We start from the raw sequence: 23,146 nt of genomic DNA on the forward strand, positions 1-23,146 counted from the left end.
CTCGATTGTGAATGTGACAGCTCTGGGACCTCTGACTGGAGTTGAAGCGGCAAACTTGTGCTGAGCGTGGGGCTAAATTAAATTTAAATTTTCCAGGACAACATGAAATTATTTCCAGGATATTTGGTCATTTTAATTAATTTCCAGGTGTCTCTAAATTTCCAGATTTTCCAGGTTTTCCAGGACGCGTGGGAACCCTGCAAAATCCTCAGCTTTGACTGTGGTTGTTGCGGCAGAGGATTTTAAACCATGTATCTGATGATAGGATCTTGAACATCAAAACACTCCTAGACGACGTGGAACAATGGGACACAAGCAAAGATAATAACCAAAGTTTATTTGATTTTGGCATTCTGGTCAAAAGATATCACAACAGAATCAAAGAGGGACTTACATACAGTGTCTGCTCAGTCATTCATAACACCACACAGCCCACCAGAGGCTTTCTGCCTTTACACTGCTCTGTAACATTTCTTACATCATCACACTCATTCATCCACTGTGTCGCTGCTCCTGTCACTCTCACACGTCATACACCCATTTGCATTACTTGATTCAGCCCCTCTCTCATTAAACATACTGCCAATAATACAATTATCTGGAAAACACACGCATCCTCTTACAAAAATGCACAGACACACTCACATTCAAACACAGGCGTGCACACAGTGGGCTCCTGTCTATCTGAGGCTGTTGCTGTTGGGTTGTGATCCAGGGAGGCCGGGGTGGTCGGGACTGTGGCGGTTCTGGAGCGGGACAGAGAGACGGCACAGGTTTATACTTAACATGTGCATCAACGATTCTGCAATTTAAACACTGGTTTACTTGTGTCGTGCATGTTGAAGAGAGCAAAAACCTAATCACACTGAAGAGCTGAATGCACAGGCAATGTGTTCACTGTTGCTGACATGACATGAAGCAGGAGGAGTTCAGTAAGCCTACACACGAGAGTCTTAACACCATTTGTTCAAAATCCATGACGTATTATGCAAAAATGGACCCTAAGTTCTGCAATTCATACATAAAATTAGGTAGTTTACCTCATTCACCCTTGTTTTCATATTAATACTGAATTCAGTGATGTGAAAGAGGCGGCTCATAGTGACAAGATTTGTTTAACGCCCACACATGTACTGAGTTATTCAGTCTCAGCTGTTTGCTTGAAATCTGTTACAGGTACATCTGTGATCTACGGAAGCCCTTAGCGGACATGCATCCATACATTGTCTTTACTCCGTTTTCCCATGATAACGATAACGAGATCTCAACTTATTTTTCCGTTATCTTGGGACAAGGCTGGCTTTCCCATTATCACGGATTAATTTGGCCCATTATCTCGGGACAACAAAGCTGCTGCCATTGCCCACACTAATGAGGTTAGTTAAGCCTGTTTCTACGTTCATTTTGTGCTTTTACATCTCTGGGGATACGAGTTATGATCATCTGACGTTACAGCAGTGCCACGTCATTATCTCGTGATAATGTGAAAAATAAGTCGAGATCTCGAGAAAACGACCAGAAATAACTCGTCATAAATAAAATGTACACAATTCTTATCGGTTGAAAACTACAGATTTTTAAGTGTAAGTTTGAAACTGTTGCAAATAAGTAAGCCTTAAGTTTATAAAGCATATTAACTTAAAAGCTAGTTTTGGAGCTCCTCTAGTGGCCAAAAATGTATCAATGCAGCTTGAAGTTTGGGTAAAACTTGAAATGTTTTGGTATTTTGCTGTACAAGTTTTAGGAGAGAAAACATTAGAAAGGAATTTGGTGAAAGTCGGGAAAGGGTTTGTTACAGACATCATCTCGCCTAATGACTGCAAGAGGATCAATAACAACACCTAACTGCATTACTGTGGGCTTGACAGATTCTCTTACCTTCTTCTTCTTCTTGTCTTTCTTCTTTTTCTTGCGGTCAGGATCGTCGTCCCTCTTTTTCTTCTTCTTCTTAGGATCGGAGTCTGATGGAGTTTCTGTGACGTCAAAAAGAAGAAGGTCAGCAGCCTGTAAACACGTTACAATCCTTTGCCTTATGGTACTTGTATAGTTAATGTCGTACCTTGTGGTAATGGATCCTGCGGTCGGTGGTGTTTATGCTTGTGTTTGCTCTTCTTCTTTGGAGGCTGTATGTGCATCAATCTGTACTGTTCTGGGAGCTGTGAAAAACAAATGCAAAACATACATGCACGTAAGTATCATATTGAACAATGCAAGTAAAAGAGAGTTGCCATTATACTCTTAATACTTTTATCAATCTGTGTCTGCATGCTTATAATGTATGTGACTTGAGAACATCTGTTCATGCATGAGCTGTGTAATCAGGTCGTACCGGTCCTGTGTGTAGTCTGAATCCTGTTAGCAGTGCGCCCGTCAGAGGGCTGAAGGAGTTCCCACACACTGGGGGCTTATCGATCAGTGAGCGCAAAGAGCTGCCGTCCTGAGTGCCCGGACAATCGATCATCCCTGCAGCATAAAAGAGATAAGACATGTAGGAATGAGTGGGGAATAGTGAAAGAGATCAAAACACAAGCAGTGAATAAGCCTGAGCGTTTAAGAAGTCAAAGAGCAAGTGACATAAATCTAAGCAGTGGTATGTTAGGTTTGATTGAAAATGAAGTAATCTCAGCATTATCTTGTTATTTTGGAGTACTTTCAGATCAGATCTGAACAATAATGGACTCACAGAGAATTCATACACTGTATGTTTTATCTACACATATTCCAACATGTACAGGAGATGGGTGTGCCTTTTGGATTAAGTTTAGAATTAGCTGTGGTATGGTTCTTGGGATATCCTTCTCCATTAGTACAGGTCATGTTTCTAGCTAAATTGTAAAGTGCAGCCTTAAAAAACTCAAAACAAAAGCATCAAGTCTTCAAAAAGTGATACGTTGGAATATCAGGAGTTCTGACCCTTTGAGACAACACCAAAGTTCCCAGGCTATTAACAATCAGTCCAAGTAATTTGGGAAGTAGTGTCCTACTCTATTAATAACCTTTTTACACCAAATTCATGTTTTCGTAATTAGTAACCCACCTGGTAACTCTGGCAGAAAGTTGCTGAGCTTCTCTTTCACCTTCTTCCCACAGAATTTGTTGTATGCGTGTTCCAGGTTGTAGTGCGTAATAAGGTTGGTGTTTCCCGTTAACTCGTTTCCCACTACAAACAAACAGAGTCATTACAGTTGAATTCATACAACATGTCTAGTCATATGAAAGTAATTATTACGCAAGCTTATTGCTGCCACACCAGATAAAAAAAATCAATACGTGAAACGTTATAACATGATAATTTCTTGTTATAACACAAATTATCACGTTATAACACAACTTATATTGTTATAACATGAAGTAGAACTGGAAGTAGAAAATAATCAAATCCTGTAAATGAGCTATATTTTTTAATTTGTTCATCCACGTTTCCTCACTCAAACATCAGTTTTATGTTATAATAACGCAAGTAATCATGTTATAACGTGATGTGTTTTATGTCATTACAATAAATGATCATGCTATAACAATAAACGTTTCACATTGTTACATGATACTGACCCTTTTTTAAAATTCCGGCATTGCAGTAATATGCTTCCGTAAATTATAACGTTACAACTTGCAAACTAATTATTTCAGCAACAATTATGCTATGTGACCATTTTCAACCAGATCTCACGTAAAGACCAATGTTGTTCACTACTATGATTTCAGAAGTAACATAACATATAACTTTAATAAAAAGAAATAAAACACTTAAAACTCAGTTTGTGTTATTTAAGTTAAAAAAAACAACCCTCCATATGAAAAACACACAGGCTAACAGCTGTATTTAGCATACACAACATTTCCGTACATTTAGCTCGTTGGCTAACATTAGCTAGCATTGTAAACAAACTGCTTAGCAACCTTCGATAGCAGCTCTACTCTCTATTTAAATTAACACGGAAAAATTATAAAACACAGCAAGGTAGTCCGACAGTACCAGGGAGCTCCCGCAGTAAGTAAAAAGGTTCATTCATGGCTCCGGGCTTCCGCAGAGCAGGCCCTTCATCCCCGAGCTGCGGTGGCATCTGCCCCACCATGGAGACTTGATTCTGCGGAAGAGGCGGCGGAGGTTTCCCCGGTCCGAAACCCAGAGACGACGAGCCGGGCGGTCCCTGCGCTTCGTTTTGCCCGAACAGAGTTGAAAACATTTCCGTCATTTCTATCACGAATAATACATTGATATATAAAGAAAAAGCCGGTCTCTTCAAGCGTGTGGCCTGTTATTTTTTTCAGGATGGAGCTCTCCACAAACCCATCCAGTGTCAACTAGACCCTTCACTTCTTTGTGGCATTATTTTCATGGCCCAAGTACCGTAATACCAGGCAAAATCACGCATATTACCATAATGATCGGTGTATGTTGGCACACATGGATGTAATCACGGAAGTCACAAAACAATTTTTATTCCCAAAGTTTCAAGTTTATTATCAGACAAACAGGCATAGTAAACTAATTGGATATGTACAGTTATGTTAGTTATAATATCTGAAGGTCAAATAACTTCACACATCAAAGACATCAGCAGGGCAGAGAGAAGATGTCAGCCTTTCAAACTCTGTGACTGATGCCTAGAAGGGGAGAAAATAAACAATTCAAATATCTACTTTATAGATTTCTACATATGTTATAGTTATGTTTCAAAATAAATTTAATTTGTTATTTAAATTTGACTAAGAAGTTAAATGCAGCTTTAGATAACTACAGTTCAATCTCACAGCTAAACTACAGGAATATTTTTCTATGCATAATGTAAAAAGGCTTTGGTGCATTAAATCAACATTTTATGCCACAAATACATTTTAGAGTAAAGACTCTAAACGCATTACTCTACACTTAAGTATAGAAATAAACATTTTAAATATGACATATTTTAACGTTCCATTGTTTTGCTCTCACCTTCCACTCCTCAACAGCCGTAGAAATACGATGTTCAGTCTGAGCAACACTCTCTCTACCAGCCTGAACCTTCTGTGCTAGGGCAGCGTTCTCTGCTTTAATCTTTTTCAGCTCCAGTCGCATGTAGGCTTCTTGCTTTTGATAGTACGGCATCAAAAAGCTGCAAAAGTCCTGCTCAGGAACACCACTCGGACGCCTATGAGAGCAAGGTGAAGGATTAAATTGTTGTATTTTTTCAAGATTCTATACTAATGTGGTGTTATGCATTGCAATAAAGAAAGGTAATTGACCTATATTACAGGTCCTACAGTGAAACACATGAGTTTTTATTAAAGTTTACTGACCATGCAGGGTCTGGATTCTGGGCAGCCTTCTCAAGTTTATCCAGCTCATTTAGTTTTAACTCTAACTGGCCCTCTTCAATCAACCTGCTGATGTCCTCCTTCACATACAGAGACAAAGGCATCCATGTAAGAGAAAATAAAACCAGGCAGACCAGTGCAAACCGCATACACATGTATAATACAAACAACAAGTCATTGTTTATGTTCATACATAGTATAAACATGATGTGCTGCACACCTTTATAGCTCCTCGCAACTCCTCTATAAACTGTTTGTGAATGCTCTCCATCCTCTGAGGGTTCTTCTGGTACAGCGGGCGAAACATGCTGGCAAATCTGTTAAAACTGGGAAAGAACACTGTCAACCAAAAGAGCAGCAAACTGTAGCTTTTCATAAAGTACAGAAACTGTCAATGTTAACTAATAAAGCACTGAAATGATGTGTTGATCAATCTAAGTTGATTGAAAGAAAAATAATTGAACAACGGTTGTGATTACTGAGTTATTGGTAAGTTATTCATTCAGAAAAACCTGTCTCTGGCTCTTGGAACTTAAAATAGTCATTTTCACTTATTAAGATCACCTGTATTTTCGTGTTAGCTTGATACCATTTGAACCTTTAGCTCAAAACTATTAAACTTAACTCACACCAAGGCGTGACTCTCATGTCAGTTCAATATCATTACACTGTATAGTTACAGTACTGGTCAACACACGAGAGCTACGACCTGGTGCCACTGTATAAACGTCTCTCACTGCAGTCACGGGAGTTTATATCCACTATAAATACATTAAACATGTTACCTGGCATGTTGGATAAACTTTTCAAGGCTCTTCTGCATCACTTTGTCGAATAACTTCAACCGGTTATATTTCGTATGCTCCTCGGACGACTTATTAACGGATCCAGAGGTTGACATCTGTGAAGAAACTTCTCCCGTAGCATCATTAGTCTGGTTTTCGGAGGAGTCTTTAACACCTACGTTATCTACAGACTCCTTTTGTGGTGCTACTTCGCATATCTCCATTATTTCAGCCTCCCGTGTTTACGTTTTGCAGTGCCCGCCAAATCTACGGTGAGTCGCTGCGTCCAGAAACTATGAAATCGTTTTGTCTGGCGCATGCGCAGATCGATTCCGCAACCACGTCCAGTCAGTTAGTTCAGCTGTCAGTCCTCCTCAAACCTCTCGTGTGCGACTGTCGTGTCTGCAAGCATGGGTCTAATCACAGGACTCTGTACTTTCTTATACCACTTACCTCAGATTTACAAATGGCTGCTGAAACCATATTATATCACCTCTTTACTCATGACCGTTGCCTTTCTGGTTGTCCGAAAGGCTCCCGGTCTGTGCGAGCACCTGGCGACCCAGCGCGAGGACGGCAACTCCTGCGACTTTGACTGGGTGAGGAGCATGGTGGGATAGTGTTGCTCTGCGGTGCTGTTAAATATGTTGGGACTGAGGGGGTTGCTGTGAGAAGAGTTAATATTATCAGATATAATAATATAAAATCTAATTTACTAACTTTACAAATGTGTTTAATGATTTGTCTTTTCTTTTTTTTCCAGAGAGAACTGGAGATTCTGATGTTTCTTTGTGCAATAGTGATGATGAAGAACAGGAGAGCGAGTAAGTCACCCCCACACCACCTCCCTACACATACACACATTTATTTATGTGTAAACCAACTAATTTCATAACATGACAAGTGTTTGTTTATTTTGTAAACAGTCACATCATCTAAAGTGGCCCATTTACCCAGCTGGTGATGCTCAGTTTGGGAGCAGGGAACCACCATCTTTATTGAGCGTTATTAGAAATGTGTCTACTGTTAAACCTTATCTTTAACCTAAACTAAAGACATTTATGTTCCTGTGTTAATGCACGCAACGTCAAGGACACACTCACTGTTAAAATTCAACCAATTAGGTATTTGCGACTTAATGTGTGGCTGTTTCAGACCACGCGAGAAGTCCCTTCAGCAAGCCACATCCAGCAAGTGCTTTGTTAAAACTTTGCTTTGTTGTGTAAACATTACAGTTGCAGTGTAATCTTCTGACCTTGTATCAGTAGTTTGAAGGTTATTCTCCTTTGCTGCATTCATTGTTTCCCCTCTCCCTGTTTCTCAGTCACACTGGAGCAGCACATAGGCAACTTGTTCCTGTTCAGCAAAGTGGCCAACGTCATCCTCTTCTTCAGGCTGGACATCCGGCTCGGCGTCCTCTACTTCGCTTTGTGTGTCGGTCAGTGGCTTTATAACCCTCTGGTACAAATACTGCCCACCTCCAGAAAAAAGTAATTATGGAAAGAGTTATGTATAGGGAAAAAAATCACTTTCCATCAAGAAGAACATTATTATAATAGTGTTCCTTTCAAGCAGCAGGGTACCAGATTATTAACTTCAAAATCATCCAGGTAAAATTTGTCTCCTACTGTTAAACAATAGGCAAACTCAAGCATGCAGCATTTGCTGTGTGAAATATGACAAATCCTCTTTCCCCCTTGAATGGTAATGTTTTCATTCATTCAAGTGTGTTAATAGTCATACAAGCAGAAGGGGTCGATATTTCCCAGTGGCCCAGTTGTAAAATAAAACAATGCAGGAAAATCAGATGACATACAGACACTTTTAAAGCGAAACATTGACTTAAATCTACATATACGGCTACAATTTATAAGGTGTTGATATTCATGAAGTAGCCAAACTCCTGGAAATGAATTGATTAAAATGGCTAACTCAGGCCCTCATGTTTCCTAGCACCTTTCTTTTGTTGATTTTTTTTTTATCCAGCAGCGATTTGTGGTATTGTGGATGAATCAAGCCAAATTAAATAACATATCTTTCTATTTTTTAACCTTTGGTGCCTCAGAAAATGTAAACCTTGCATAAACCTTCCCTGTAATACATCTCTGTAATGCAAACTATCTGTCTGTTTATCCTTGCCTTGTCTCCAGCCTTTGTCATGACCTGTAAGCCGCCTCTGTACATGGGCCCAGAATACATCAAGTACTTCAGTGACAAGACCATAGACGTGAGTGTTGCTTTTATATTCTTTTATGAAGTGAAGATAGGTTTTTTTTTTTTACAATTTATAATGTAAGTTTATTGTAATATTATCCCTCCCTTATTGATGATCCCCTAGTCCCATTCATCTGTGTAATCTTGTTCTGTTTTGTGTTACCGTGTCATCAGGAGGAGCTGCAGAGGGACAGTCGTGTCACCTGGATCGTTGAATTTTATGCCAACTGGTCCTCTGACTGCCAGTCCTTCGCTCCAGTCTTTGCCGACCTTTCACTCAAGTAAGAATTTAGAAAATGAAGACAAAACAAGATACTGACGGCAGCCCTGTCTCAGTCAAGTAATCTTGCCTTTATTGGTAAAACAAATATGTTTGTGATTGGCTCCGCTGCATTTAAGACGAGACAAAATACTGGAGGAATGCAAACTTTAGACGTTAAAACTACAAATCACCAGTCAGACTATTATAGCCTTGGTGTCTATTTACTAAGTGAGCGTAGAAGTATATTGCTTGAAAAACCGTTTTAAACCAAACAGTTGGATGTTTGGCCAAGATTTCTGTTTTTATTCTAAGTGTCTCATGCATCTCTCCTCCACGTTCTGCAGGTACAACTGTGCTGGGCTCAGGTTTGGGAAGGTGGACATCGGACGCTATGGAGAGGTCTCAGAGAGGTCAGTTGTTTTCTCCACTCTGCACCTATGTTTAATGATGTGATTTGTTTATTCTTTATTCTGACAGATTCCATGAGCATGGTTATTTATTGTCCCATGAATTGTTGCTACACAGGTACAGGGTCAGTACGTCTCCTCTGGCTAAGCAGCTGCCCTCACTGATTCTTTTCCAAGGAGGCCGGGAAATGATTAGACGTCCAATGGTGGACAACAAAGGGAGAGCTGTATCTTGGACCTTCAATGAGGTAAGTCATGTCTTCAGCTAACAGATGAAGCAGTTTATACCAACTGTCTCGCACTCACAGATCAATGCTAATACAAAGACTGTTTCTTTCCTCATTAGGAGAACATTATCCGAGAGTTTAACCTTAATGAGATCTTCCAAAAGTCCAAGAAGCTGAACAAAAGTCGTGCTTTGAAGGAAGAGGATAAGAACGACTATCAGCCAGAAGAGGGCAGTGACGAGCTCCAAACTGGAACTGACGACACAGAGCCGCCAACAGAGAGCAAGAAAGACCAGTGAGGGGGAGAGGATGGTTCAGAGAGGGGTTGCATGGAATCTCTTTTTCTTCTGACATTTCAATGCCTTACATTTCTGCAGAAGTCCAGAATATTACAGATTGATGATGGAAATAAGTTTAACCACTACCATGTGTCATCTCCGTGTGAAGTCTTTATTGTTCAAGTAAATACCGACAGCAGCTGGGCTGTGTTTGCCTGCCCTGCTTTGACTGGGTGTGATGCAGTGTGGTTTGAATGCAGCCATGCAAAAGATATGCAATGACTTTGGGATATTTTAATAAGTTATTTGAAAAAAAAAGCCTCTTTTTGTAATGATTGTTTGTTTCAGCTACATCTCATCACTGACTTTCGCTGCCTGTATTTTGAAACTACTGTTTACTGATGTCTCATATTTCAAAACAAAATGTTATAACTAAAATACATTTTAAAAAGTAAGTAAAATTCATGACAAAATCAGTTGTTTAAATCAGTTTGACCTTTTTATTCTGAGAAGACATCTTTTTAAAAATTCTTTATAAGGCCATTTTGGAAATGTCTTTAATGTACTCATTACAGATATTTGTGAAACTTGTTCCATTCATCACAGCCCACAATAGCGATATTTTATCTCACACAGAAGAATACCTACTACACTCAAAGATCAAATTGTTCGGTGGCCACCATCCTCGGCCACAACAGGAAGAAAAGTGACACAGGTTCTCTTCATCCCCGTACGACGGCTGCTTGTGCCATTTAATGATGCTTCTCTTCTTGTTGCCATCCACACGCGAACCGGGTTGACGTTTGACATAATTCTCACAAGTATGCTAGCCAGTGAAGCATTCAGCACGACAAACAAAATCACATGCACACCGAAGACAAAGCCTGGGAGGGTTGAAAACTCGTAACACGGTCGTTTGGGTTGAACGAAGAAACTTGTGTGCTTCAAGCGTGTACTTTCTCCCAAGACGTGCTACATTCAGCCAGCCTGAACATTCTCCTGCAAACAACGCTGTGGGCTTTGATAGAAAAATAAAATAAATAAGAAACCTTGACTGTAATGCCCGATCCTCAAAGACAAACTCGCATTCACACCTCCCGTCCTCTAATCAGTCCTTTCAAAGTGGCTGTTTGTGTACCTTTACAGAAGTTTCTAAAAACGAGCAAGTCGATCGAAAATAATCGATTCTGCTGGACATTTTTTTCCTCTGAATAATGTAAAAAACAAGAACCGATAAAAAAATTAAAATGCGCTTGCTTCACTATGAATGTTTTCAAGGCAAAAAAATGATGAACACAATCTCCATTGCGAACCAGTCCCTCTTTAACAATCTTTTTTAGTGGCATATCACATTTACAATTATTTTATAGCATTTTCAAAAAAATATTTCCTCTTTTTTTCTCAAAAAAAATAAGAACAAACTGTTAGAGACTGGTTTGAAATCGTGTCCAAAACTACAAAGTTGTCTTGTCTGGTGAAATAAATAAGCCCTTCCCTCGCTGCCCCTATTTGGCTGGCCGTCTGTTAAAGGTATGAGGTTCTGCTAGCGTCTCGACTAACCGACTGACGAAACATTACAGAAAAGAAGAAAACAATAAAAACATCAAAAAGACAAACGATGATCTTAAAGCTACAAATAGATTTTGCATAATGTCTCTAGCTTTAGCATTACAAGCGTACATTCCACAAAGATGTTTGTGCTGAAATCGTGATTCAGAAATTTCTTTGTGGCTTTCAGAAGTTAAGCTCATTTATTTGCCACTTAAGCCGTCCACCAAAGGATCATCTTTCTCTTTGGACGATGTCAACTCGGGCAAGAGCTCACAAGTGGCTGATGCAGCCATTTAATATAAACAGGCAACTGATTTGAAAACGCGTTCATGAATAATTACACACACAGTACATCTGCCACCATCATCAATAGTCACCTTCAATACCTGACAATTTGACCCAATAATAATCTGTAAGATTTCATACATTTATATAAAACAATATTTAAAAAAGGATTTATAAAACTAAAATGATACTGTGTTTATAGGTCGGACTCTTCTCCCCATGATTCTTATCAATAATCAGGTCATGTGGTCCGTTCAGACAGTGAGGAAGAAGACGTTTCTCTTGGTCAACAGTCCTAAATCCACCCTTTTTAAACTCTACGTCCACTGGATAAAGGCCATCCTTTCCTTTAGTGTGTCAAACACTGCGGTCAACACTCTGTGTGCTAATGTACCAAAGTAAAACAGCAAATCATTGGATAGCTATGCGTGTTCTATTGACATATCTGTACCCAGTGATGATACAGTTACATCAGTCTATGGCTCACAAAGTGACTAAATGGAGACAAATTGATCCTTTGAAAAATAAACCAGCGTCCCCCTTTAACTCTTTGTTCGGATCTGAAAGGCTAGCAGAGAAGAGTGGCGTTTACAAAGATAACAAAGTGAGTACCACGCTGCCTGCTCCATTAGTCCGTTGCAGCGGAAGGGAGTCATTTTTCAGGCTCCTGCAGTCGTGAATAATATCCAGCTCAGGTAAGCGGAAGTAGTCCAGTGACTTTGCCTCCTCCGAGTGATAGACCTGAAGGATGTCTGTCACTCAAACCGATATCTCGTAAGTGGTCCCTCCGACGCCTGTCACCTTCTTCACCCCGCCCCCTGGTTTGGTGGTGGTGTGATTGGCCAAGACCGGGCGAGAGGTGGATCTGATTGGACAGTTGTAAGGAAGGGGAGAGGAAGAGTGGGGTGGGGGGATTAAGGATGAGGACAGAGGATAAATGGAAGTGGAGGTGAGTGGTTCTACTTCAAAGATAACAACAAGCACAAACTGCAAAAATATTTCACTACCATTGATCCTGTAAGGCATTTGGTAACTATACTGAGTGAGTTAGAAGAGGACAAAGTAAAGAGCAGCATGGTTAGACATGCTTTCACCAAGCTAAGCATATACCGGCATGCTTTCACAACTAATGCACACATTCATCCAACTACAACAATACAACTTCCATACACACATCCAACTGTTACACACTTAACAAGCAAGACTGTAAACTGTTAAGGAGGAAAAGGAAGACTCACACAGATCAAGGAGGAAGAGGAGGGCTGACACAAACCAGGGAGGAAGAAGAAGAGGATTATGAGGAAAAGGAGAAGGAAGAGTAGCAGGCTGATGGATCTGCTGACGGATCACTACTCACTGTGGAGCCTGTTGCCCTCCCCCGGCTCCTCCCCCTCCCAGCACAGTGCCTCCTCCCGCGGGCCGAGGCTTGTGCTGAGGCCCTGCCTCCCCAGTGTAAGACTGGGACTTGCCAAGAGAGAGCCCGCGAGGCGGCGGGGAGACAGGAGGCTCTAGTGAGCGAGCCCCAGGGGAAGAGGATGAGGAGGAAGGGTGACGAGGGGCTCGGAAGGAGGGGTCGTGGTTATGGTGGAGCAGGTGCTGGATCTCAGGAGGCCCAGAGGAGGAGGGAGGGGGCGGGCTGACGGCACGCAGGTAGGCCCTGTGGGGGGAGGAGAAAGTGGCAGAGCCCTGGAGAAGCTGCCCCTCCCTCTGCTGGGCGAGCTGAGCTGAGAGGAAGGGCGACGTGTAGCCCTGCAGCGGGCTACTGGGTGACACCACCCCATGCTGGCCTGTTATAGTCGTTGAGGGAAATAGAGCACGTGGCTTCTGTGGCGACAGCTCATGGGCGGCCGACTCAAACTCTGGGCTCTCGGAAGGTGTCAGCAGGCTGTCATAAGACAAGCTGCCGTTCCGAGGCGTCTGGTTGGCCAGGCTTTTATAGCTGGTGTCTGTGGTGCCTTCTGATTGAAGCGTGGCCAGCGGGTTAAGTGCCGTGTGCGCCGAGCGCAGGCTGGAGGAGCGGGAGCCGCCAGTGGACAGAACCAGAGAGGATGGGTAGGAGGTGTAGGAGCGCCCAGTCAGGGAGTGACCAGACATGCCCACCGACATCCCCCCAGCAGTCCCGCCAGGGCCTCCGGGGCCCTCACCCCTCTCCCCTCCCCCTCTGCGCACCCCTACACCTCCCCCCACTACTGTGGCCCCGTCCAGGCTGCTCGGCTCCGAGCGGTAGCTAGGCTGGCGGCTAGTCTGGAGAATGGAGGGAGACGGAGAGTCAAGACTCTCCCCACGGATCATCTGAGGAGAGGAGAGAGGAGGAGAAACAGACCAAAGGCAGAGTGATGAAGATGGAGGTAGGAGTGAAGAAGGGGGGAGAAACATGAAGACACCATGTTACCTCAGGAACAGATAACATTGCACAAAAAAACAACAGTTTGTCTACAGATTGCAACAGAAAATAAAGAGTGGTGAGGGGAAATTGGATGCTTGACCGGTGCTCTACTCCATCATCACACTACTGGATTGGAAACATTGACTGGTTTAACAAGCACTGACACTGCATGTCAAAGACTGTGTGTGTAAACACATAAATGGAAATACAAATACATAGAGTACAGGAACTACACATTCCAGTCAATGCCGTCTCAGGGGGAAGGATAGATCCACTCAAACACACAGAGACAGGGATAACACACACGCACACACAGATGACACTAGCTGAGACTTACTGATCGACCGATGGCCACTGAATGATCAATTCAAAGTAAAAACAAAAAAGAGGGGCATGGTATTAACCACAAAGGAAATTAGAAGGGGCAGGGCATTTCAGCTAGCAGTCCATCCGTTACAGTGATCTATGGGACACTTTGTTCTGTTGTCTTCAGGTTGTTTTTTGACCGATGAAGATAAACACTTCTCTTTGTGTTTTAAAACTCTAAAACAAGCTCGGTGTCTAATAATCAACAGGATTGTTTGCATTTAAAAGCATTTATTCAGAGTAACGTGTCTGTGTTTCAAAACAGGCAAAGACATGCAGTTAACTTCAGTCTAAGCTGATTGTTAAATAGTCAGACAGCATCTACATAATACCATGCTAATAGATTATATCTAACGCCCTGAGGCAAGTGTAAATTGACATGTACCTTGTTTGGGTGTGTAAGGGCAGTGTGGTTCCTTCCTGGGCTGTTGTAAGGTGGTCTGTATTTGTACATTGACGGCGTAGGCGGAGCTTCAGTCAACAAGCTGCTCTCTGAGAAACCAGAAGTGACATTTTGAAGGGGTGAGTTTTTGATTAGGAAAAAAACAACAACCAGATGTTAAACCTTTAACTACCTAGATGCACTTATGTGTTTGTGTGTGGGATCTGTGCGTCTCACCCTCTGTGTCAGCACGGGGCAGGCCAGGGTACCGCAGCTCCGGCTTTGGAGGAGGTGGAGGCTCTGCATCAGCTGACTGGCTCTCCATCTGATCTAGACTGCTCTTGGACTGAAAGAATGTAGCAGACAAACATTATTAGGACATCTTAAGTCTGACAAGAGAACTAAATCAAATACACATTCACTGAAACAATTGAGTCCACCTGGCACAGAGGCTGCGGCACAGTCATTACAACATCAAATGTTTGCAAAGGCAGGAAGTTCAAAGCTTAATCGAAAAGCCACAGACATATTGCAGGAAGGTTACTCTGTAACTTGAGTGGTAAAATTCTATGTTAGAGTTTTCATAACAACTGAATTCCTGTTTTTATTAACTATTGTTCAATGTTTCAACTTTGAATAAGCTTCCAATCTCACTGATGTAGTCAAATGAATGTCTGAATTTCTGTTTTTTTTGGTGCGGTTTTCTGGTGCGGTTTATCAGTGCACTAAATACTCTTTCGCATAATGTTATCATAGACAACGCCTAATGCAGCAACAAGATTTTCAAACTCCTGCATCTTTTCAGTTTTTGATACCTATCACACACCTGCAAATCTCGGCCTCGGAATGAACCTGTTACCTGTAATTATCTCTTTATCATTTCTTGACCTGACCCAGCGTTATTCACACTCAAACCAACCTGACTAGTATGCTTATCAAACATTCTTTGAGCTGGCAGCCAGGCTGCACAAGCAACATGTGTATTTGCACAACAAGAAACTTAATTTTCAGATTGCACAGGCAGAAGCAGCTTTAGAATAAATGTCACCCGTGTCGTCCTGCACACGCTCACACTTCAGCAGAGCTCAGCGTAACATTATGCGTCGCTAAAACAGGGTTGATGCTGTCATTTAGGGATGCACTGATACCACTTTTTCTCAGACCAAGTACAAGTACTTACATCTGGGTACTTGCCGATACCGAGTACCGAGTTCTCATAATGACTTTAAAAGCATTCTAAGCTTAATCCAAAAGGCAACTGGACTTGGACATGTTGGATTAATCGTAGAATTACCATGACCTGGATGACTGAGAACCTTCACAGACACTTTAAAAGCATGTCTCACTCTCATCAGATGTTCCTCACTTTCTGACTGTAACAAAGTAAATCGACAGAATGATGCCACTGCAACTGCTGCTGACATTTTAACACTCAACTTTGTTTTACTTGACAAACGAACGTGACACTGCCACACATTGTACTTTGGTGCAACCTATAACACATTCAGTGGATTTCAGTATAACACAACATACAGTGTAAAAAAGGTCACGTGATGAGCACTCCCATTTCTGAGCGCACCTGAACACAGCACTACACAGCGCATCCTCCCTTAAACACGGCAGTGAGGGAGACATGCCCGGACTTGTTTACTGCACCTAGTATGGAGTCATACTAAGGAGACATCAGTGATCGCCAACGGACTCTTTATCTTAATCGTGCGTGCGTCCATGAATATGTAAGTTAGTTTGCCTTAATGTTTATGTTACACTCTGTTAGCTTCAGTTTGGCCGTGAGTGTTTATGTTGATGCTGTCTGTGAGGACGAAGCCTTTTTCTGAAAAGCAACATTGCTCCTTCTCCCCCTACCTGCTTAACTAAAGGGAGGCTAACGCCAAGCCGTAAAGTGGTATCAGGTGCGGTTGTATCGGCATAGTTCCACAACTAGAAGTAAGAGTACTTAAGCTCCGATACCGCCCAATACTGGTATCGGTATGGTAACTGACCTTGTGCGCTTCTCTAACGCAGGTAAGGTGAGTCATAGTTTATACATTCAGATCATTTGTTCGATAGCAGCATATTTTTAATTCTCCAAAACCTCCAAGCTTGATTATTTTGTTTCAAGACTCAAGGTTTGATTCAGAATGTTTCCATCTTATTATAAAATGAAGACACAAGACTTCAAATATGGAGAGTTCAGAATTAGTTAATTTTCTTATTACATCCATAGCCAGTATGTATTCAGATGCCTGTTCACATTTTCTGAGATGGTCCTAAACTTTCAGAATAAAACATGTCTGCTTGTCTTTGTCGTGTGTTTGTTGGAGTCAGTCTCACTCACCCTGGTGCTGTGTCGGTCATTCTGGATGCCGTTGTCCAGGACTTTGGCTTCTAGCTGGGCCTCAGTGAGAGACGGTCTAAGGAATGGAGGCTGTACTTCCACAGCCTGGGGGCTCCGCCACCGGCCCACGTATCTGTGAGAGGGACAGACACTCACATTTAAATTCTGATTGAAGTGATGCTTCAAAATGTATCTATTGATCATTAGAAACCACTCACAGTGAAGGGTTGTAGTCATAATCCATTAACAAAACAGACAAGAGGTAGTTGAAAAATCTTAGTGTTAAAGGAGGAGAGTAAACAGATGAATATAGGGCAGGGAGGAAGACTGACCTGGGGGCCTGGGAGCTGCAGAGCACATGTGAAATATTCCTCAAGCAGCCATTGGTGAAAGGGTTAACACCTCCCCGAAACTTCCCTGTCACCTACAGTGAGAGAGAGGAGAAGAGTTCTAGCTCACGTGGACACTGACAGTAATGGTTTTTGATACAGAACAGAAAAATCTGACGCAGGATGTGATGCCCTCAACCTGCTCTTGTGCGTACCTGTTCATTTGTGGTCCTACCGCGGGCCACTAACACTATGTGGAACCCAGTCAGGCCAGCGACTGGGACAAAAAACAGACCAGCCACACACATAACAGCCATACTGAGAGGAGAGGGTCAAGGAGGAGACAACAAATCCGGAAAAGAAAGTACAAAATCAAATATATGGCTCATTATATGGCATATAGTTAAATGTGGAAAGTGCATCTTTATGACTGCAGTGAGCCAAGGGAAGGATACGTGACAGCAGCATGTGGCGTGTCCAGCTGCTGGCGGTGGTGCAGCACATAAACGAGGCCGAAGCCAAACACGTTGATGATGTGGGTGGTCAGCGAGATCAGGAAGAGGAAGAAATAGCGATAATTCCTCCGGCCGATGCAGTTGTTCACCCACGGACAGTGATGGTCAAAATCCTAAAGAGAGCGGGGTCAATGGACAAGGAGGCGCAAACACCAGTGAAGATACGACAGAGGGGGAAATTGTAATCAAATACTACAACTACAAGACATGGAAATTGAAATGTTGAAACAATTTTTGTGCTCAAACATGGAAAAAATTAGCACTTGCAACTGAAACTTAAAGAACATTACACTCAAGGCAGGTATATGTATTGCAGGCTTGTGTAAACTGCTGTGTTGCTGAACCTGCAATATGTTCATTTATAAATATATTTTAAAATTGACAAAGGAAAATATACAGCATATATAAAAAAAGATCAATTCAAAAATGTCAAAGAAATAAAATAAAAATGAGCCACAATAAATACAGATCTTCCCAACTTTCAAACTTATTTCCCACTATAACATTTGCTCATATTTCGTATTATTTGTAGTCATTATACAGCATGGTGTGGTGCAGCAAGGCATACTGGTGTGTGTGTGTGTGTGTGTGTGTGTACCTCCACACAGTTGTCGCAGACAGAGCAGTGCGAGCAGCGAGGCGGGCGGTAGAAGCGGCAGGTCGAGCACCACTTCATGCGCACCTGGATGCCTTTGATCTCCACCGTCTTATAGAGCGGAGCACGGAAATCGTCCTCTTTATCCTCATCCTCCTCCGCTAAAGACAACAGACGCACACACTGAGATCCCACAAACTCGGTAACCGACTTCAGTTTGTCGTTGTTGTTACACTAGTACATGATAACTTTCTGCAGCAAAGACGTGCACACTAACACCGCTGAGGTGTGTTTACCTCTGGGGAAGACTCCGGGGTCCATGAAGGTGGCCATGCAGAAGTTGGCAAGGGTGAAGAGGAAGACCACAGCAATGTAAATGGGAATGACAGCGGAGAAATACTCTGACAACCACGGGCACCTAGACCAAAGAAAAAAGAAGGACAGACACAAAAGAACAGCTTGACATAACATCACCAAATGTCAGACAAGTTCTCTTGGTATATTTATCAACAAACGGCTTTTATGGAAAACATTTGCTCCCAAATAGCTCCAGTAAAGCTGTTTCGCTCACAGGTGTGACTATGAGGAACTGTATACAATTGTTGCTGAAAAGAGAGAAAGTTTACCAAGTAAACTAAGTTATAGAAAGAACAAAAACAACAGGATGCCTTTGGATAAAACATAATAAACATATTTACACATACTGTTAGCAAACACAGATATGTACAAACAGAGGTTACGCAGCGACACAATGGTGCGTACATACACATCGGCTCTTTACACCAAGTCTGTGCAAGAAAATGGTACTTACGTGAAGCAGAAGAAAAGGGTGGTGGATCCAACAAGGAAAGTGGTGGCTGCAGACACCGGAACATATCGGCTGGGTCGAAATGGACGGGGAGGAGCAGAAGCAGGGCCACCTACTCCTCCCCCAACCCCCCCACCGCTGAAGCCCGGCATCAGAGACAGAGAGAGTGGGGAGGAAGACGGAGAGAGAGAGGTAGATATCTACTGTCTACCTACTGTAAAGAGCTCTACAGGTTAAAATGGCGAGGAAGTTGTTTGTTAGGAGGGGCCATCACTACACACTGGAAAAGAAAACTAACACTATGCAAAGCAGCAACTCAGCAGAAACATGAGGGATTCTCTGTGTCCAGACACTAAATGTCTCAGGTCACTCAATCACTCAAAAATAGATAGAATATTTTTTCATTTAGCATCATACAGCTCTACTAGCATGTGTACAGTTTGTTTCAAATATTCAATGTGTGTGCATATTCTTAGTAGAGGCTTACAAAAGCAAAACTATACAAGAGCAATGTGATACAAAAATATGTGTATGTAATTCATAAATATTTTTGTATGGCTTATTGTAACCGTATTTGGTGCAACAATATAAATAAATCTGATCTTGAGCTGCTTCCTGGTACAAGTGCTACCTTTAAACAGCTGTGCATGTACACAAAAGCACAAACACTCGCAGTCGCACACAACTGGAGCAATCTGGGTTTTGTCTCTGCTCCTGAAACACAAGTGTTTACATAAATGCTTGTCGCTGTGCTTGACTTCTGATTTTGCCTCTCAGAGAAAATTAATCTAGAAAGAAAAGATCAGAAAATTAAAGAGGTAGTGGGTGGATAGCCAGCAGGCAGAGAGCAGAAGCACATAGAGAAGAACAGGCAGAGGATTGAGCGCAGCAGCTGCTGATGACTTCTGTGATTGTCCCAAGAGGGTTTATTTAGGCACTGGGTGGGTGGAAGAAACTGAGGATGGCGGCAGGAGGGACAATTCCAGCGTTTCAAACTAAGTCAGCAGGGAAAATCAACAAAACCAACAAACTTCACTTTTAAACCAGTTGCGTGAAGCTGCTTAACATCAAACAAAAAAAGTCCAGCTGGATTTTCTTTTTAAAATCTGCTAAAAAAAAAAAAGTTTTTAAAATGATGTCTAGCGTTGCCTTTCCAAGTAGTTAAAATGGCCAAGCAGAGTCCTCTGGATCTTTTGAGACCCCCGCCCTCAGTCTTTGTGAGGATAGAATCAACTCATTCCAAAAAGAAGCCCTGTGTATGTCGCCGAGGTGTCGCCGCAGCAGGCCCGGTCCGGGTGTAGAGACCTCTCCCTCCGCCAGATTGTCTGCAGATAGACCTCATTTCCCATTTTGCATCTTTTGAGTAAAGCCATGTGCAGCAGCGTTGTTATGTAGTCTGATGCATTTTAATCCTTTTTTCAATTTGTCCTCTTGTCTTCTGTCACCCACTGGCTCTGTGGGTAAGCTGTTGCTGGGTGCCCCTTGGAAAAACAAAAACAAGATCAATTTCACAGTTTTCACAAAAACAAATGTTGCAAATAATTACAGGAGAGAGGAGAATTTAACAAAACTTTTTTTTACTGTTAAACACCAAACAATTAATGGGAAAAGTCCTTTGCAGATCCAATCAAAAACATGAATACGTGCCTTACACCTAATAACCCGTAGGGCTGTGCATTAAATTGCATTTTCTTTTTTTACATTTCAATATGAACATGTGTGATAAGCATATCGCAAAACACTGCCTGCCTTGCGATGAATAAGAAAAAATGTTCTATGTACACGCATCTGTGCATTCACACTCCTCCTGAAACATTTGACCTATCAGATGGAGCCCTGGTTACATGGGCTGTGCATGCACACTATTTGGCCAACCAGATGAAGCCACAGCTACTGTCAGCTACCCTCAGATTAGTGAGTGATAATATAGTGACGACTGCAAGGTTAGGTAGCATTATGTCTGAGGAAGGAGAGAAGATGAGGGAAAATGTGGTTGATGAAGACCTTTTGTAAAATACAACAGCACTTTGGTCGTTAGATATTATTTGGATTTAGAAGAGACAAATTGTTACAAACACAGGGACTGTGTAGGACATGACGAACAGCTGAAAGAAAATTGAGTTGTAAGTTATATCCTATATGTACACGTCAATGTGTTTATTTATTGCACATCATATTGTCTTTGCGATATTGAACAATGTTATTGCACATTGCAGATTGTCTTCATATCCTGCAGACCTAAATAAGGACTGGAAACGCAACTAACCACATGTATGTACCATGTATGAAATGTCCCTGTGTCATTCTGTGGTATAATCCTCAATGTGAAAGTTAAGTTCCTTGTTAGGATACAATGCAGACTCATCTGAGAAGAGCAGCAGTTTCACAATAATCAAACTGACTAACTAACGTATAACTGTCCTAAAAAGCATGTGCTGTGTACTTTTGTATTTCTCAGCATTACTCATACACAGAGTTGCTCAACAGCCTGTTGTTTTTAAACAGACAGCTGCCACCTCTATGCCCTCAGGTGGTCAAATGGGACACCTCCCACTACTGGAAATTCAAAACACCATGGAGACAACGATCTGTGATCAGGGTGGACGCCTTGGACACACACACACACACACACACCGTGTGTCAGATTAATATCCTTCATCTCCAGATAAAAAAACTAGTCCGTGCGGTGTGAACAAACTGAAAACGGATCCGGAGTAACACTGTAATCTGATAGTTTGGACACACCCCTCCTCTCAACAATCATCATTACTAACAATTACAAAGCTATGGCCGAAGTAGAGTGTCAGTGTGCCTGTTGTTAATCATCTCATCTGCCCCACAACAAATCCCCCCCTGACTATAATGGCTGTTAATCCTAAAATCTCCGTGTCGAGCCTTGTCTGTCATGTCACCGCAACAATCTTTAGCTACATCGTTAAGTGGCAGATCAAACATATTTCATAAATTTTCCGAGCAAAAGTGACACATTGACAGTTGCTAGTAGATGTCTTGATTGAATTAATATCATTGAATGAATTCACATTATGTTTAAAACATACAGTGACATAGACGAAGCGTTAAACAGGCCAGGGCAGTGCTAGGTTTCAGTCAACGTTACTCATCCTGCTCATCCAAAAATGAAACTCATTAAGACACACTTTACTTTTTACATTAACTTATAAACGCTGCTACGTTTTAGTTTGGTGTGATATAATTTGATGCCATTATAACATATTTAAACGCAACCCGCACTTAGTAATCAGTTAGCTCTTACCTAGCCTCGAAAGTTTTTTGCGACACTGCTCAGTCCTTTACCACAGCTAAAAGAGTTAGCTAACGTTACCTGGCTAGCATTGCAGCTTTATACTTTCGGAGTAGCTTTCATTGAGATACATGTGGCTCTGTTCCGCAAAATAGTCGCCACCAGGAGTGGGTAAAACAAGTAGGACATACCTAGAATCGAACATGCGAGCTGTCTTGTCAGTAGGGTGTGGGTCGTTACGTTCCTCCTTGAGTTAGCAGCTAGCAAACCAGTTAGCTCGCTCGCTAGGCCGACATCGGAATCCCGGAACTAGTCGGTTGTACCTCAGGTGGGGCGAACAGCCAATCAGAGGCCGAGGGGGCGGGGTCTCAAGAAACAGCCCAAACAGCCGTTTTATAATACTCAATGACATCAGGAGAATTGTTATATGATCCTCATTCATTTCTGTTACTCAATAAAGTTAAGAGACTACATCCTCAAACATTGCACAAATAAGTATATTACATATCTAATGATAACTTTTCCTAAAATTGCTGGCTTTTTCAACATGGAAGTAGGTATCCCCTCGAAAGCATTTTGGGGAAGAAAAACAAAATAACATTTTATTATCTTTGATTTAAAGACTGAAACAACAAAAAATATGACAAAAAATTAGACCATAAACACATAATAGGTTTATGTAATGGAATTACTCAGACTGCCAGACAGCTTCAGATAGTACATATGGAATTAGCATGTAATAGAAATGTCATTGACCTGGCATCATTTATCATCTCATATGTAAAGACAATACTAATGTGGGCAGAATTGGGATGGAGTTTTAAATTGTTCTACAAAGCTACAGTAGATTGTGAAACA

General features: G+C 41.8%; 4 protein-coding genes across 5 annotated transcripts; 1 reads left to right on the forward strand and 3 right to left on the reverse strand.

The window, feature by feature from the left end:
* Nucleotides 1-335: 335 nt before the first annotated feature.
* On the reverse strand, nucleotides 336-4,339 carry med19a (mediator complex subunit 19a). The gene is made up of 6 exons (XM_069669947.1): nucleotides 3,977-4,339; nucleotides 3,038-3,160; nucleotides 2,330-2,463; nucleotides 2,060-2,156; nucleotides 1,879-1,973; nucleotides 336-746 (listed from the first exon to the last, which is right to left on the reverse strand). The coding sequence occupies exons 1-6, from the start codon at nucleotides 4,194-4,196 to the stop codon at nucleotides 681-683; spliced, it is 735 nt and encodes a 244-aa protein (XP_069526048.1). The 5' UTR covers nucleotides 4,197-4,339; the 3' UTR covers nucleotides 336-680.
* Nucleotides 4,340-4,461: 122 nt separating this feature from the next.
* pmf1 (polyamine modulated factor 1) lies at nucleotides 4,462-6,315 on the reverse strand. The gene is made up of 5 exons (XM_069670520.1): nucleotides 6,084-6,315; nucleotides 5,519-5,624; nucleotides 5,281-5,378; nucleotides 4,937-5,132; nucleotides 4,462-4,608 (listed from the first exon to the last, which is right to left on the reverse strand). Exons 1-5 carry the CDS (start codon nucleotides 6,305-6,307, stop codon nucleotides 4,543-4,545), a joined length of 690 nt encoding a protein of 229 aa, XP_069526621.1. The 5' UTR covers nucleotides 6,308-6,315; the 3' UTR covers nucleotides 4,462-4,542.
* A 178-nt stretch (nucleotides 6,316-6,493) lies between these two features.
* Nucleotides 6,494-9,880, forward strand: tmx2a (thioredoxin-related transmembrane protein 2a). The gene is made up of 8 exons (XM_069669537.1): nucleotides 6,494-6,682; nucleotides 6,847-6,907; nucleotides 7,408-7,521; nucleotides 8,234-8,310; nucleotides 8,472-8,578; nucleotides 8,904-8,969; nucleotides 9,085-9,214; nucleotides 9,313-9,880. The coding sequence occupies exons 1-8, from the start codon at nucleotides 6,494-6,496 to the stop codon at nucleotides 9,490-9,492; spliced, it is 924 nt and encodes a 307-aa protein (XP_069525638.1). The 3' UTR covers nucleotides 9,493-9,880.
* Nucleotides 9,881-9,948: 68 nt separating this feature from the next.
* zdhhc5b (zinc finger DHHC-type palmitoyltransferase 5b) lies at nucleotides 9,949-22,574 on the reverse strand. Of its 2 annotated transcripts, XM_069669539.1 has the most exons (13): nucleotides 22,480-22,574; nucleotides 19,030-20,507; nucleotides 18,515-18,636; nucleotides 18,222-18,379; nucleotides 17,564-17,736; nucleotides 17,324-17,426; nucleotides 17,112-17,203; nucleotides 16,780-16,912; nucleotides 14,679-14,787; nucleotides 14,445-14,551; nucleotides 12,665-13,599; nucleotides 12,546-12,569; nucleotides 12,093-12,172 (listed from the first exon to the last, which is right to left on the reverse strand). In XM_069669539.1, the coding sequence occupies exons 2-12, from the start codon at nucleotides 19,176-19,178 to the stop codon at nucleotides 12,551-12,553; spliced, it is 2,100 nt and encodes a 699-aa protein (XP_069525640.1). In that variant the 5' UTR covers nucleotides 19,179-20,507; nucleotides 22,480-22,574; the 3' UTR covers nucleotides 12,093-12,172; nucleotides 12,546-12,550. The 2 variants fall into 2 exon arrangements, with proteins under 2 accessions (XP_069525639.1, XP_069525640.1); XM_069669538.1 differs by lacking the exon at nucleotides 12,546-12,569 and having other exon boundaries at nucleotides 9,949-12,172.
* Between the last annotated feature and the right edge of the window lie 572 nt (nucleotides 22,575-23,146).

The sequence above is a fragment of the Semicossyphus pulcher genome, unplaced genomic scaffold, assembly GCF_022749685.1.
Source record: "Semicossyphus pulcher isolate SPU_LCO1_2020_fin unplaced genomic scaffold, fSemPul1.0.p SCAF_2, whole genome shotgun sequence".
In the NCBI taxonomy this organism is placed as follows: Eukaryota; Metazoa; Chordata; class Actinopteri; order Labriformes; family Labridae; genus Semicossyphus; species Semicossyphus pulcher.